We start from the raw sequence: 16123 nt of genomic DNA on the forward strand, positions 1-16123 counted from the left end.
CCTCCTCTTCCACCACGTCCTCCTCTTTCACCATGTCCTCTTCCTCCACCACGTCCTCTTCCTTTGCATCTCTTTGGATCCATTGTTTCAAACCTGAATGAGCTGGCTTTGGCCCTTTTATCTATCCATCGCAGGTTCTGATTGGTGTGTGCTAAATTTTGACTCCTAGTGTTTCCACCTGGTTAATTGTGTGCTAATTGAGCTCAAGCTATGCTGACTTAAGTTAACATTATTGCATGCTAGTGCTTTCTAAATGACTACATGGTGTAAGCACTGTAAAATGTAGGGATTTGTGTGTAGAGTTTTGCAGTAACAGTTCACCAAATTTGAGTCATGTGTCAAAGCAGGGAATATAGTGTTTATAGTTCAGGGAAATGGGTGAGCTTTTTGAACAATAGCGTTACGGTTTTGAAATTTTAGTTTAGAGGCCTGGTTATAGTGTTTAAGCAATCGAGAAAAACTGTAACAACTAATATAGAGACTATTCTGCTCTTGGTAGATTGCAGTTATCACTGAAGGGAAGTGGCTCTGTCTTTGTAAATAAATTACAGCACATTATAAGTACATCATGCTATGACTGAACACATCACAGTAATTTGTCTCACTTAGTTATTCTGTCTGTTAGCCTATAAAATTTAATCCATCTTATTTTCTTATATTCACCTGCTGTGTTCTGCTCTGCTTAGAATTCCTATGACTGCAGTAAAATTGCATCACCTATCTCAGCTCCTCCCTCTTCACAAAGGATGCTCCAGTGTGGCCTTTGCTAAAGGAAACAATAAAGGAACTCCTTTCCTTAGTGTTTGGAAACTGGAACTGCTCTGATTATGGCTCCCACACAGATACACAGACAGGGTCATGTCTCTCAGTGAGGAAACTTCATCAGAAACATGGACTACTCAAACGCACTTTCACACAATGAACAGTAGCAGCCAGACTGGAGTCCACAGCTATATAAGAGCAGAAAGCTCTAAAGGTGAGCAGAAGCAAAGAAATGTAAGTAAGCACTGAGACAAGAGCAGACTCCTTCACTGGCTGCTGGCAGGGACGAGACAACTCATCAGCTCAGGTTAGAGCTGCAAAGCTGCAGATCTCCTCTCAGACTGAAATGAAGATCCTCATTCTGAAGGTCACCACCAGGTTTCTCATTGCTGATGTTCTACAGATACTATGATCAGACCGAAGGCAGGGTATCTGATATGGGTCCGTGTTTCTACAGTCATTGGTCCGTACCTGTGTTTCTCTGAGCTAAACTCAAATCACCAGCAGATTCTGGTCCAAGTCCCTGAGGAGCTCTGGAGACCCAGGATGAACCTGATATTTGGTGATGGTGGCAGTCATCCCCAAAAAACAGTAACTCCAGTGCAGTAAAAGTCGAGGTCAGAGGTACTTTTACAGCAGTAACTGAGTGAGTATTAACAGAAAAGCACTGGACAAGTTTTAATGATGTTGTTTTACTTCCTTTTGTTCGTCTTCAAATTTCCAATTAAAAAAAAACAGACATGAGAAAGTGTTTCTGGTTTACTCGTGTTTGCAGTTTTTAACGGACAGCAAAACCATTTGTCATGTACACACTCATTCTGCTGCTCTTCTCTGAGGTCACTACATTACATCAAAGTAGTCAGACTGAGCCATGAAACCAACAAAACATGGCAGCAGTTTGATATAAAAGTTTTAAATTCACCCCACTGCTACAATAATGAACAGCACTGGCTACTGTTAATGTAATAACTGAAGAACTTGGTACTCAGTAGCTTCATTAGGAGGAAAACTGGAAAATGAAATTTAAAAAATATAATTTTGTTTTATGAACTAAATTTTTATTTTTCATTTAAATTGTGCACCTTTAAATTTCTGTAGTTTTTAATTTTCTTATGAGAACATTTTATCAAACCAAATTATTTATTTCTGAATGTTTAAATGTTTTGGGAAGAGTAAAATGCTGGAAAAAATCAGAAATGTGTCCTGTGGTCTCAAACATGTTTTGAGCTCATTGGCTAAAAACTCTTAATGAAAGTAGTTGACTCATTCACCCCAGGATTATTTTAGCACATTACCAGGAACTCAGGACTCAGTGGAACTCAGAATAAACAATCCTGGGTTAAAGAACTGGATCCTTTCAGGGCCCTCTGTTTTCGAAGCCCTGCAGGAGCTTTTTTTTTTTATTGCAAACACCAAAAAACATACATATTCAGGAAGATTTTATTTGGTCTTGTGAAAATATTTTCTGTCTCTGATCAGTTAGTAAATCCAGTATAAACTGGTCTGGACTGGTCTCTACAGCTGCAGCAGCTGGGGCTGCAAAGTGTCCTGCTCCGTGATTGGGTCGTCACTGGCGTCTGCGTGGACCTTCATGTGCACGTCCCGGGAGCGCTTTTCCTGGTAGCTCTTGCCGCAGAGCCGGCAGCTGTATGGTTTCTCCCCACTGTGCGTCAGCAGGTGCTTTTTCAGGTCATTCTTGGTGACGAAGGCCTTCCAGCACAGGTGGCAGCTAAACGCGCGTTCCTTCCTGTGGAAGCGGAGGTGTGTCTCCAGGTAACCTTTGGTGCTGAAGCTCTTAGTGCACAGGCTGCAGCTGAATGGCTTCTCACCTGTGTGTGTCAGCTTGTGGGCATTCAGCCCTCCCACCTGCCTGAAGGCTTTCCCGCAGATGCAGCACTGGAAGGGTTTCTCGCCTGTGTGGATCCTCCTGTGAACCTCGAGGACGTGGATGGAGGCGAGGCTCTTCCCGCATGTCTCGCAAGAGATGCGGTTGGATGGTTTGTCTCTGGTGTGGTTCCTGATGTGCAAGGTGAGAGCGCCGTTATCAATGAACGTCTTGCCACAGAACTCGCAGATATATGGTCGCTCCCCACTGTGGATTCTCTTGTGGCGCCGCAGAGCACCAGACCGCGGAAAGGACTTCCCGCAGACACTGCAGTGGTACGGTTTGATGCCGGTGTGACTCCTCATGTGAGTCTCAATGTTCTGGTAGGTTTTCCCGCATACGTGACAGATTTTGCCGGCGTCTCTGTGACTCTGCAGGTGCTCTGTGAGCGTTTTTGATGGCGGCATACTTTCACCGCAGACCCCACAGACAGACTCTGCCGAGTGATTTTTGGCATGTTTTCTCAAACTTACTTTACTGTGAAAAGACTCACCGCAAACTTTACAGCGTGGCGGCATTCTGGCATTCTCTATGTCAGATGTCCTGGTGTGAGAGTGCGCCGGTGACTCGCCATCTTGACCCTCTAATGAGTGACTCTTTCTGTGAGTTTTCAAAGCGCTGCTCTCTATGAAGGTCTTGCCACAGCAGTTGCAAACATGCGGGCGCTCACCACTGTGGATCTTATTGTGGCGCCTAAGCGCACCTGGCCGGGGGAAGTGTTTGCCACAGACCAAGCAGTGGTACGGTTTGAGGCCCGTGTGGCTCCTCATGTGCGTCTCCATGTTCTGGAAAGTCTTTCCGCAGACACCACAGGTCCCACCAGTCTCTCTGTGTGACTGCAAATGTGTTAGAAGAACATCTGGCGAGTCGAGCTGCTGTCCGCAGATGCCACACATGCTCTTTGACTCCCTGCAGTGCATTTGGGCATGTTTCCTAAGGAAGCCTTGACTGTGGAACGAATCACCACAGACTCTGCAGTAGAGCACTGCTGACTTCAGATCTGGCATTGGTCCCTCCCGCTTTGGCTTCAGTGAGTCCGGCTGACTGTCCTCACTCCCGCTGTCTTTCTCATTTTGGTCTCCACCGTGCTCGTGGATCTTCAGGTGCTCTTGGAGAAGTTCACTCTGAGCAAAGCTGAGTCCACAGACGGGGCAAGGGTCAGTGCTTCTTCTGCTGTGAATCTTTTTGTGGCGCCTCAATGCTCCGGATCGGGGAAAGCTCTTCTGGCAGAGGACGCAGCTGAAAGGTTTAACTCCAGTGTGGCTCCTCATGTGTGTCTCCATGTTCTGAAACATTTTCCCGCAGACCCTGCAGGTCCCGCCTCCACCACTCAGGGTTTCCATGTGAGATCTCAGATGGTCTGACAAACTGTCTGATGACTCAAAGCGCTGCTTGCAGACCCCGCAGAGATGCTCGGGGGAGTCTGAGTGCAATTTCACATGTTTCAACAGATTCCCTCGATGGCGGAAAATCTTTCCACAGAGGACACAAGGCTGATTTGTCGGGCGCACCAACAATGCTGTCCGCTGTCTCTGCCCACTGGACTTCCTGTCTGTGGTTCTCCTATCTGTCCCTTTAATGCAGAGTGAGTTTTGGCTGCCTCTCCAGTGGTCATCACTTTTAGCTGCACAGGTGATGTCTGAGGAGGCAGGGCTGGGCAGAGGTGAAGGCATGTGGATGGAGTTTGCCTGTGGGCAGAGACTTTCATTAGCAGCGACCTTACAAAGAGCAGATGTGTCTGAAAGAAAAAAAAGAAAAAACCGTCAACAGTTCATAAAAGCAATTGCGGCATGAAAGACACAGAAAGTAACAGTGAAACAACATGAAATACAGATGTTCAGTGTTTCCACTAGCACCTGAATGCAGCACACATCTGTAGCTCCATTCATAATTTATTTATATAGCACTTTAAAAACAACACATGGCCGATCAAAGTGCTGCACAGCAGAAATATTTTTAGATTTTTATTTTTAGATGCATTTTTTGGAGCCATCCATGACTTCAAATCGCTAAGACAAACAAGCAGGAGTCCAATTGAGGAGATATCAGAGTGATTGAAAGGTAGATAAAGCTGGCAAACGTCAGCATATAGATGAAATTAAATATCGTGTTTTCTGAAAAATCGTACCCAGTGGCAGGAGAAACAATGAAAACAGTACTGGCCCAAGATTAGAGCCCTGCGGTACCCCCCATTGTAAAGGGGCCACAAATGATGAAGCAGAACCCAACTTAAAACAAAAGTTCCTGTTAGAAAGATGTGATTTTATCCACAAAAGTGCCAAGCCGGAAATTCCCACACAGTGTTGTAGTCCAGAGATTAAGGTTGGGCGATATGTAAAAATTTTCCAACCGACAATCGTCAGTCCAATAACCGACGATAGACGATATATTCATGGATGCACAGACTTTTCGATGGGCAGAGTGATGTAACAATGCACGGACTGATTTGCCCGTTTAGAACACAGAAGAAGTCCAAACATGGACGAACTAATTGCCAACTTGCACACTGCAGGAGAAGGCGCAGATAGAAATGGACTGTTACCTCACCGAGGAGGTCGTAGACAGAGAAGACGATCCACTGGTTTGGTGGAAAATTCATGAAAAACATTTCCTATTGATGTCACACATGGCACGCAAATATCTGTTTATACCAGCCACAAGCACACCTTCAGAACGCATCATAATATTGTTAACCACCTGCGCACACTACTAAAACCGGATAAAGTAAAAATGCTTGTTTTCCTGTCAAAGAATTTATAAGTTTTGTTTGGAGGGAATATTTTACCTTCTTTTCTTCTTTGTTTCAGCATTAATATAGCTACTTTTTTGGATTATTCATTCATTTATTTATTTATTTGAGATGCGCCGAATCGCACAAAAGACTAAACTTTACATTGGGGATTTTTTTTTATGTTCGCTGGAAGAGACATTTTGATTTTTAACTTATCTGTTGTTTGGTCGAGTGTGTAAGACAGATAAACACTGGAACGGCCTGTAAACACAGTTATAATGGAAAAAAAGAGGCCAGTTTCTCTTTGTTTCCTTCCCAACATTGTGTTTTTTAATTAAATAAAATGCTTTTCTTTCCTGAACATAGGCGACTGCGGTTCTTTCTTTCTGTTATGAGTTTGAGTAAATGAATCGCTGCTGCATTTGGGTGCACTCTGAGGAGGGTGCATTTGTTCGCAGTTAAAGGAGGGTGCTGTTAAAACAACGCTATTATTTATTTCTGTTGACTGCCTGTTAGCTTTAACCGACACTATTAGCAAACTTACTCATGGACAAATAAATAAATAAATGGCCCTTGTAAAAACTTTCGACAATAGGCTGCCCTGTTGTCAGTAGTCTATATATTTGTCCAATCGCCCAACCTTACCAGAGATCAGCACAATCATGATCCATCATGTCAAATGCAGCAGTCAGATTCAACTAAACAAGCAATGCATATTTACCACAGTCGATCGCCAACAAAATGTCATCACAGAAAGCAGATATTAGTTTTTTTTGTCTCATATTAAACACATCTGTTTAAACTGCAGCACGTGTTAACAGGCCAATCACAGCTCTCACTGGCTCTCTCTAATTTTCATGTTGCTGTTGCTGAACAAAGCGAAATTCATACTAGTACTACAGTGTGCCAGGACCACAGAAGTTAAAGACAGTAACGAAAAAGGTGGATGAGGTGAAGTGAAAGCCTTAAATTTATGAGAAAAGAAAAATTATTATTATTATTGTTTAGCAGATAGACTTATGGTATCAGTTTGAAAGTTCTAGGTGACCTTGTTCTCAGGTTATCACATTTACAAACTTGGGTGTTCATGCTGCCCGCCACCTGAATGATTTTCACATCATGTTATGCACATGTGCTAAAGACTTGTCCACCATATAGGACACATAGCAACCAACAGTTGCTGTGCAATTGACAGTGTTTACACGCAAATCCATCACTTCCATTCAAACTATGAAGCAGCAATGTTTTAGCAAACAAAGAAATCACAGGAAAGTAACCAGCAACCTTTCACATCCTGTGGTTGCTAGACGGTCTCAGACCAGTCTGTAGATCTGTGAGATTGAGACGTTTTTATCCTGATCCTAACCACGTGTCAGGTTAACCTGACGTGGTTATTGACTACCTGTCTATAAGACCTCAGAAGAAGCCTTTGTAAAACAACGTGGTTTTTGTACATTTGCGCCATGGCATTTCTAAGACTTGCTTATTAGCCAGTGAGAAAATAGTTTCAGTCAGACTTGCCTCTCTCTCCATCTCACATATGGTTTCTTGAGTACAGAGACCTGATCTGAAGGCTTGAGAGCAGGTTGTGCCAAACCAGCAGCCGCCATCATGGTACCTACTGTCTCTGCTCTGCAGTCTGCCTGTATAAAGCTATGATGTTCCTCTCAGTATGTGCAGTAGGAGAATAGCCAGCAAGGAAAAAAAGCTTTCAAACTTTCTGTTTTGTTTTGTTTTAATAAAGTTGGTGTTTTAAAGTAGCTGCCCAGTGGCATTACAAGGATTGGTTCCTGAGCAGTCAGACTTTGAGGTTTTCTACGAGATAATGACTCTTTTAAACAGTGTCTTTGTTTGTCTCTCTGCCATGTGTGAGGCTCATAAGCCGCCCTTTTCCTTTTACTCTCCGGTGCTGTTCCTGAACTACAGTAATGCTCTTGTGATGTCACCTCTTCCCGATCAATATCGATTTCTGATTGAACAGCTCCGGTCCTGTTTGCCCGGAGAGCCACGGCAGCAGACACGGAGCTCACCTGTCCGGTTCAGCAGGACCACCGGGCTCAGCAGCGCCTCCAGCCGCCGCAGCTGTCGTCGGGACTCCTCCACCTCCCGCTCCAGCAGCCCGACGATCTGCTGCGCTGCCGCTTCGAGCCGCTCGGCGAGCAGCGGCCGCAGCAGACGGCCGGGTCCTCTGGAGGACCCAGAACCGCCGCTCTGCGTCTCCAACGCGCCCAGAACCTCCTCCGCAACCCGTGCCAACAGCTCTGACACAGATTCCGCCAAAGCCCGGAGTCCGCAGCAGCTTGGCGGGGATTCTGTCAGAGACATCCCGCATCAGAGCTCTGCGGCCACAGGAAGGTAAACAGCCCGAAAACCCGCTATGCTCAGTATCGACGAGCCAGAGCACGACCCTGCTGGAGTGGAGGACGCATCGCTTCCCGAGAGAGACCGAGTGTTTTTATATTAAGGCGGATAAATGTACCAGCTGAGCTGCTTTAAGTGTGAACCCTGTGTTTAACTGTCTAGACCTCTGCTGTCAATCAAAATTTGGGTAAAAGTACCAAAGCAAGAAACAAACGCACAGGAGATGAGAAGTTAGATCCGAAATATCAGCCTGTATTTGGTTTCTTATACTTGTTGTTCTACTATATCTGTTGTATTTATTTTTCTGTTTTCTTTCTGATTTGTTTAAAAATAAAATTTTATACACACACACACCAGTTTAGAGGTATAGAAAAATGAATTTTCAGCTGCGAGGACTTCAGTTTCCTCTTCTGGTTATAAAATCTGCAGCTCATCATCAAAGCCACTTCTTTACCTGAAGGTCCGTTTTGTGTGTTAAACGTGAACAGAAAGCATAATCAAGTCTTCCTTTCCTGTCACAATGATGGATTTAAAGCCAAACCAAAGAGGAAAACTTTATCCCTGCGGGGGGATAACTCGGGTTATGAGGTCAGAGTAATAGTAACAGTAATGTGATTACTCTGAGACACTCACTGTTATGTTCTCGCATTAATATGTTCCTCAGAACAGAAGATGAAGGTCGTCTGAGTGAAGGAAGCAACTGTACAGACAGGAAGTACTCTGAGCTAGTATTTTGGAAACTCCAATATTTAAACCACACTATAGAACCACTGGAGGGCTCCACTCACACCCAGTTCTCAGGAAGTGTTGTTGCGGTGTTTTGGAGGGAAAAGTATTCAGTTGTGTGGTGATGAGTAATAAACGAGGAGTGTTAATCGAGAGCTCTCGTGTCGTCTGTTTACCTCCACAATTGGAATAATTTCATCTTTAAATACTCTGAGGCCATCACCTTGGTTGAAACATTAACACACCACACATCAGCTCACTCTCCGTCTCTCACACACACACACACACACACACACACACAGAGAGAGAGAGCTTGATGTGAAACAGCATCTGTGTTTAAACAGATGCACACAGACTCAGTGTGACACTTAGTTTCAGCTTTGAGCTGCATGTTTTTCAGTCTCTCTCCCTTTTATCAGACTGAAGAGTCAAGCGTCACCTGCTCACAGAGAGAAGCTGCACATGCTCTCTCTCAGTGGCCTGTAAACAGTTTGCTGACCGAGGCCAGGCCTCCTCTTTGCGAACCTCAACTAGAACCAATCCACAGAAGAAAGGTCAGCACTGTACACTGACTCTTCACACACATTTATTTGACAATAAAAGTCTTGAAACTTATTAAATCCTTTTGATTACTCATCACTCCAACATAAAATTGTTTTTTTTAAATCAGCTAAAAAAAAAAACTTGAAGCCACAAAGACTGTGGATCAGTTTGAACAAACTCAGGTCACCTGTGGTGTTCTTCAAACATCATGTTTTTCCTTCTTCAAATGACTTCAGAGCGACAGCACTGGGTTCCCTTCAGACTCTCCTGACCTGCTGGAGGCATGAACGTGCTGCAAAGATTTTACTGATGCAACAAAGTCAATGTCAAATCAATGTTACCACCTCAGTGCTCTGCTCAGCTCCACAGGTAACTGAAGGGAAACGGCACTCTGTTTACATACTCCCTGTTCTCTTTTTTAAAATCACAATGAGTCGACCTTTAAAAATAGAAACCATCAATATCATACGCATAAATGGATCTTTTCAGCTTTCAGTTTCACATATCCCTAAATTTCATTTACAGGACTTTTTGGAAATAAGATTGTATAAAAACATACAAAATTTAAAATGCTCAGTTCTCTCCAAAGTTAAAGCAGATTGTCGTGAGTTTAGGGCAATGGTTAAATATTGAAGGTTAAACCAAAAATCATAACTAGAATTGATCCCACTCAGGGCTGTGGGGCTGGAGCCTATCCCAGCTGCCACAGGGTGAGACGAAGGGCACACCTGAACAGGTAACCAGGCTGACGAAAGGCTAACGCAGAGAGACAGACAACCTTCACACTCATGTCAGCGGACTCTCCACCAGCTGCTGAAGCAAAAACCAATTGTGGCACCTTGAGGGAAAATACATGTCACTTAAAGGAGGAGGAGTGCTCAGAGCTGAGAAGATTCAAATGGAAGATATCTGACATTTTATTTGAATCAACTAATCTTTAAACTGACTGTTACAGATTTCATGGAGGAAAAAAAGCGGGGGAAAAAGAAGGTGAAAACACAAATTGGGAAAAATATAGCTACAACATTTGTGTATACGGAATTCCTGAAGACACTGTAAGAGACAAACTATGGGAGTTTTTTTAGAAACATTTATTAAGTTGGAGTTGTCCCTAAGTGATACGGAGCTGTGAATGCAAAGAAGTCACAGAGAGAGACCCAAACCACAGAATCCAGAGAAATTCAGTTTCTCTGTCGATTTGACTTTCCCTGGGTAAGGCTTGACACTTTAGTTTAACAACACTAAATATAATTTAGTGTAACCATTTCAGTTTAATTTTACACTGGAAGTTACAAATGTCTGCCTTAGAGAACTTGGAGAATAAGCCACTGTTCTGGGAGCTTGTTTTCCTGTTTATTTTGACTACTAACTACTTTGTAATACTTTGATTATTCATAACCTTACCGAGGAGAGGCCCCTCGTAATGCAAGAGCTTTCCTCTCCAAAAGGTTTTTGGGAAATTCTGATTTTGAGTAGAAACCACCATTCTCTCATTTGTTCTATTTCAGTTAAAGTTCCAAGTTTTGTCAGATGTGTGTTGTGTTTTTTGTCACCCAAGGTTTACAATGTAAATGCTGTTTCTTATACAAGGCTTGTCCTTTCAGCAGTATAGTTTACTAACACTTAATGTCAATGAGTTACAAAACCCAGTTAAAAGATGTAAACTTATTGCTGGAATGAAAGAGGAAAACCATCATATAATTCTTTGGCAGGAGACCCGCTTTACCAAAAAAGGGCACAAAAACCTAAACACCCCAGATTGAAATACATATTTTATTTATCAAACACAAAGGGACCCAATAGGGGAGTTGCAATTCTAATTTTAAAACAAATTCCTTCCAGCTGAGGAAGGACTATATAATTTGGTAAAAGGAATTCTAGACTCTAAAGTAGTGATGCTACTTAACATCTACAGACCTCCTGGACAACACAAATCATTATTAAGGACCATGTTTGATTTAGTTGCTACAGAGACATCAGGTGTTCTGATATGTGGTGGAGACTGAAATGTACAATTACACCCTACCTTGGACTCCTCAAACTTATCAAAAAATCAAAATCCTGAATCTCTTAGTACTAAAACCATTTGAATTCAAAGAACAGATCATAGGTTGTTTCTGTACAGTCGTCCAACTGCCCAGATAAAAAATAATGGAAATCTGTCTACGACTATTACGCTTGAGAGAGGATGTCTTCAGGGGAGTCCCCTAAGCTTTACTTTGTCTGTACTCTTTATAGAGCCCTGGTTCAATAGATTAGAGAAGACAAGGAAATCGAGGAGTGGAGTATAAAATATGCTTATATACAGATGATGTACTTTTGACCTTGTCCAATCCGGACTCTAGCCTCCCTAAATTGATGACTCGTCTTAAACAATTTAGCCAATACTCAGGTTGCAAATTAAATATGCAAAAAACCCAAACTCTAACTTACATCTATGTACCAAAAGAAAACATACGTAAAATGCATAATTTCAAATGGAATACTAACAAACTGACGTATCTTGGAGTCACCACAACAAAGGATTTGACAGAAATTTATAACTTAAATTATAACGCTATCACACAAAATATAAAAGTGGACTCAGGAAGATGGGATTGACAGTTTGTCTGTATGGCAGAATAGAAATTGTGACCATTTTCTTCTTCACAATTTTACCACGTGTGTTGTTTCTTTTTCAGTCCCTGCCAATTGAAATTCCCCCGAAACAACTTAATGAGTGGAAAAGAATGATCTCACAACTTATTTGGCGAGATAAAAACCCAGGGTACAACTTGAGACTCTACAGTTACCAAAAGACCAAGGTAGATTGTCTTTACCTAACCTGGAGGACAATTACGATTACAGCTTCAGTACTTATCCAATTAGACAGGTTTTACAGTCTTTATTGGGTGATATAAGCCTACAGGAAAAACACGTGTACACTAAAAATAATAAAGTTGTAAGGGAGTGGGTGCCTCATTGACATATTTGTGAACACCTAGAAAGGTAAAGTACATAAAAGGCTGATCTCTAAACTGTATTCATATTTACAATCATTCAGGAAGCACTACACCCAATATGTTAAGACCCAATGGGAGAAAGAAGACAAACAATAGCACGTCAAGGTCCCCTCTTTGGAGGGAATATTCCTGGAAGAATAACATTAGATTTTTCATTAACCCTAAAAATAAACCACTTCAGAATAGCAAACCTGAATCTAGTAACTGCTGGGGACAATGTGGCAACACCATGGCTGATCACTATCACATATTCTGGACCTGTCCTGCTATTAAATCTTATTGGAGAGAGAAAACGACGATTAAAAAGGTAAAAGATATTTTTGAAATGGAAAACATTTACCTTTTCTCTAAGACTCTGTAAAGAAAAATTTCAAAGATATGGTCATACAAAATGATTTTCCCATCTCAATCTCTTTTCATTTAACTTTATTTCCTGGACCTTGTTTAGTGCTCAACTGGACTTTTCTCCATTTTGTGCTGAATGGGCACTTGTGTAGACACATACAACAATATGCAAAGTTTGTATGTATGTAGGTATTTGAAGGTGTGTGTATATGTATGTAGGTGTGGGTGTATGTGTACAGTATGTGTGTATATATGCGCATGTATAAAGGAGCAAGATGCACTGTGTATTTCTAAAGAAAAAAAATAAAGTTAAAAAAAAAGCAGTGGAATTGAGCAAAGGTAGGGGCAAAGATTAAATGGTGGAAGTTGTAGAAAAATAAATGTTGTACAGAGTTCACAGAGGAGGTGAAACAAGCTTTCGGTGGCAGGTAGAGTTAACAGAGGACTGAGTAGTGAGAGGAAAGAGGACAAGGAGACTTAGTGGAGGAATGAGGAACTACAGGAGAGGTTAGCAAAGAAAAAGTGGTATGATTGAAAAAAGTAGACAGAAGTACACAGGCTCAGTGGACAGCAATGGTAGAAAAAGCTTATTGTGACCTGTATGTGAGACTGGACACCAAGGAAGGAGACTGGTTAGACATAGAGACCAAGCTGTTTCAAGGACTGAAATGTAATAACAAGTGAAGAGGGTGTGATGTGATGTAAGCAGTACATGGAGGAGATGATGAATGAAGAAAATGAGAAAGGATGACAGTTAGTGAATGTGATGTTTGCCTTGAGAGTGTTGATGAGGAAGTTTAAAGAAGGTCAAAAGGAGCTTCACTGTGTCTTTGTGGGTCAGAGGGATCAGATGATTAGCAGTTCAGAGAGGAACTGCGGTAAGTAAGGAGTGGCAGAGAAGTCTGTGATGGTGGTGCAGGACATGTATGAGGACAGAGACAGTGGTGAATTGAGTGGTAGGAGTGACAGGGCGGTTAAAGGTGGAGGTGGGATTACATCAGGTATGCTCTGAGCCCCTCTTGTTTACTGTGGTGAAGGACCAACTGAGAGATAAGGTCTGTGGACTGCGATGTTTACAGATGACGCCGTGATCTGTAGTGAGTAGGTGGAGGAGAGCATGGAGAGGTGGAGGTATGCTCTGGAGAAAAGAGGAGCCAGTAAGAGGAAAACAAAATGCATGTGTGTGAATGAGAGGGAGACAGGTGGACACGACAGGAGTACAGTCAGTGAAGGTGGTACCACTACCATTATGAAAACATGACCAACTTTATAGAGATTCCATTTTGTCAGAAACTTCCTGTCAACTGTAGTGTTCTGTGCTATTATGAATAATGGGGAGGTGCTGTGGTACTACAACTGCGTGAATCCTGAGTAGAAGCTGTCCTCTGCTGTCCTCTGCGGCTCTGGCCTCGAGTCCTCCTGGCCAGCTAAATGCACTTTAAGGTGCCCATTAAGCGAGCGTTTGGCCTGGAAACTTTTCCCACAGACCCTACAGGTGTATGGTTTCTCCCCGGTATGGATCAGCATATGTCTCTTAAGGTCCACATCCTGCATGAAGCCCTTCCCACATACCTGGCACAGGAAGCGGCGCTCCTTGTTGTGAAAGCGGACATGTGTGTCCAGGGTCTGTTTTTGGGTGAAGCCTTTCCCACACAGGCTGCAGGAGAACGCCCGCTCACCCGTGTGGATTTTCAGGTGTGTCTTCAGGTTGCCACTCTGGTTGAAAGCCTTCCCACAGAAGCTGCAGCTGTAGGGTTTCTCCCCAGTGTGGATCCTCAGGTGCATCTGCAGCGCCGATTGGCCCGGGAAGCACTTCCCGCAGATGCTGCAGGTGCCGCCAGCCTCACGGTGAGAGCGCAGGTGGGCATCAAGGCTGTCAGAGGACTCATAATGGTGTCCGCAGAGTCCACAGCGGCAGTCCGTGTCTTGCAGGTGAGTCGCCACGTGTTTCACTAACAGGGTCTTCCTATCAAAGGTGTCACTGCAAACTTTGCAGCGGAAGGACGGTATTGAAGTGCGGTTCGTCTTAATTCTGAGGCTGTCGTTCTTCTGATGAGTTGCCATGTGTTGCCGCAGACTGTTCCGTTTACTGAACTCCTCACCGCAGACACTGCAGGTGTGCACTGCTGAGCTCCTGTGCTCCTCCATGTGGCGCTCCAAAGAGCTCATGTGACAGAAGGCACGGCTGCACTCTTTACATTTGAAGGCTTTCTCTTCTGCGTGGACACGCAGGTGTGACGTCAGGTTGCCCTTCTGACTGAACTTCTTGCCGCAGAAGTTGCAGCTGTACGGTTTCTCTCCTGTGTGCAACCGCACATGCATTTCCTGGGCCAGGATGGAATGGAAGGTTTTCCCGCAGAAGGAGCATGTTTTGCTTTTGTCCTGGTGCATCTGCAGATGAGCCTTCAGGCCATCGGCAGAGTCCAGGCACTCCCCACAGTAACCGCAGCGAAAGTCTGGGTTGCTGGCACAGGTGTGCAGGACGTGTTTGAGTAGGAAGCCTTTCCCTTGCAGTGCCCGGTCACACACGTGGCAGCTGAAGCTCTGAGCCAGACTCGAGCGCCTCCGGTTGCTTGTGACACTGAGCGCCGGACGGCTACGCTTCTTCCTCCTCAGAGGTCTCAGAGTCCGCCTATGTTCAATCCAGTCACTGTCCGGGTCTCCATCGCTGCTCTCAGAGAGGGGTGGGTGGTAGGATGGCGAGGGCAAAGGAGGTGATGATGGACAGGAAACGTTGCTGCCATCGTGCTCCTCTGGATCGGAGGGATCCTGGTCTGTGGGGTCGTTTGGGTCATACAGCGTCACTGACTGCAGAGGATCTGAGGAGGAAAACAACAGTTGTCAGCATCAATCAGATCAGAACACCTGAGATGCACCTAGTGATGGCTGAGTTATTGCAACTAGGGCTGGGCAATATGAAGAAAATCTGATATCACGTTTTTTGGGGGGGGCTACATCACGATACACAATATATATCATGATATGTTAAATAACCTCCAAAAACAAATGCTATTTTCATATAGTGCCCAAAATTGCACTGGTATACTCATTCAAATCGACAATTAAATTTTTTTATTTTTGTATTTTTTTTTACTTAAACACAAAAAAATCTGAATAAATTGAAATATTTTAATTTAACCAGTCAAAGGTTTTTCACAAGTGACTATACACATTACAGTATAGGTATGTCCCAATTCATAGGCCGCATAGGACCTGGCCTTCGCGGTCTATGTGGGCCAGGTCCTTTAAAAGCCAAGTAAGCCAGAAGTGCGAGGCTGTTAAATGGGATGGTCTAGCTTTCAGCTTTGCGTCACCAGCTGTCGCGGTGGAGTTTAATAAACCCAGCCGTCTGCTCCTCGCTCGCTAATATATAACATGACATTGGAGTAAATTCTCGACCATCTCACATTTCTGTTTAACCATTTCCTGTTTGACGTTTATTCAGCTGTGTGAAAACTATAACTTTAATCTCAGCTAAACCGATTTACTCAGAAACAAATAAAACACTGAAAAAAGGACCCGACCCATCCTTAAAATCTGGGGAAATGAAGGACACAGTTGTTGGCCGCATTTGGAGCAGCCTTCAAATTATGACAGCCTTCGTCGCCTGGCCGTGAGGTAATTGGCCTTCAAATGCGGCTTCTGAAGGATGCGGCCTACGAATTGGGACATACTTTATGTCTCTTTTTTTTTTTTTTTTTTTTTATAATGACATCAGAAACAGCAGTATGCGACATTACGTGATGGCAGAGCTTCAGTTCATCCTTT

The 16123-nt window shown here is 43.5% G+C and overlaps 2 protein-coding genes across 3 annotated transcripts; both read right to left on the reverse strand.

The window, feature by feature from the left end:
- Positions 1-2101: 2101 nt before the first annotated feature.
- Positions 2102-7812, reverse strand: LOC102206983 (zinc finger protein 2 homolog). 2 transcript variants are annotated; one of them, XM_013913737.1, is made up of 2 exons: positions 7409-7812; positions 2102-4385 (listed from the first exon to the last, which is right to left on the reverse strand). In XM_013913737.1, the coding sequence occupies exons 1-2, from the start codon at positions 7701-7703 to the stop codon at positions 2278-2280; spliced, it is 2403 nt and encodes an 800-aa protein (XP_013769191.1). In that variant the 5' UTR covers positions 7704-7812; the 3' UTR covers positions 2102-2277. The 2 variants fall into 2 exon arrangements, with proteins under 2 accessions (XP_013769191.1, XP_013769192.1); XM_013913738.1 differs by having other exon boundaries at positions 2102-4335; positions 7409-7472.
- A 2467-nt stretch (positions 7813-10279) lies between these two features.
- LOC106456377 (zinc finger protein OZF-like) lies at positions 10280-16110 on the reverse strand. The gene is made up of 2 exons (XM_013913753.1): positions 16096-16110; positions 10280-15174 (listed from the first exon to the last, which is right to left on the reverse strand). The coding sequence occupies exon 2, from the start codon at positions 14744-14746 to the stop codon at positions 13706-13708; it is 1041 nt and encodes a 346-aa protein (XP_013769207.1). The 5' UTR covers positions 14747-15174; positions 16096-16110; the 3' UTR covers positions 10280-13705.
- Between the last annotated feature and the right edge of the window lie 13 nt (positions 16111-16123).

Source organism: Pundamilia nyererei, unplaced genomic scaffold (genome assembly GCF_000239375.1).
Source record: "Pundamilia nyererei isolate P.nyererei 1_Seehausen unplaced genomic scaffold, PunNye1.0 scaffold00148, whole genome shotgun sequence".
NCBI lineage: Eukaryota > Metazoa > Chordata > Actinopteri > Cichliformes > Cichlidae > Pundamilia > Pundamilia nyererei.

Bases quoted from the DNA above. Each gene is read 5' to 3' on its own strand.
- LOC102206983 (XM_013913737.1), bottom strand. From the start codon at position 7,703: ATGTCTCTGACAGAATCCCCGCCAAGCTGCTGCGGACTCCGGGCTTTG. The intron at 4,386-7,408 runs GTGAGCTCCGTG...TTTTTCTTTCAG, and splicing joins GGTCCTGCTGAACCGGACAG to ACACATCTGCTCTTTGTAAG.
- LOC106456377 (XM_013913753.1), bottom strand. From the start codon at position 14,746: ATGCACCAGGACAAAAGCAAAACATGCTCCTTCTGCGGGAAAACCTTC.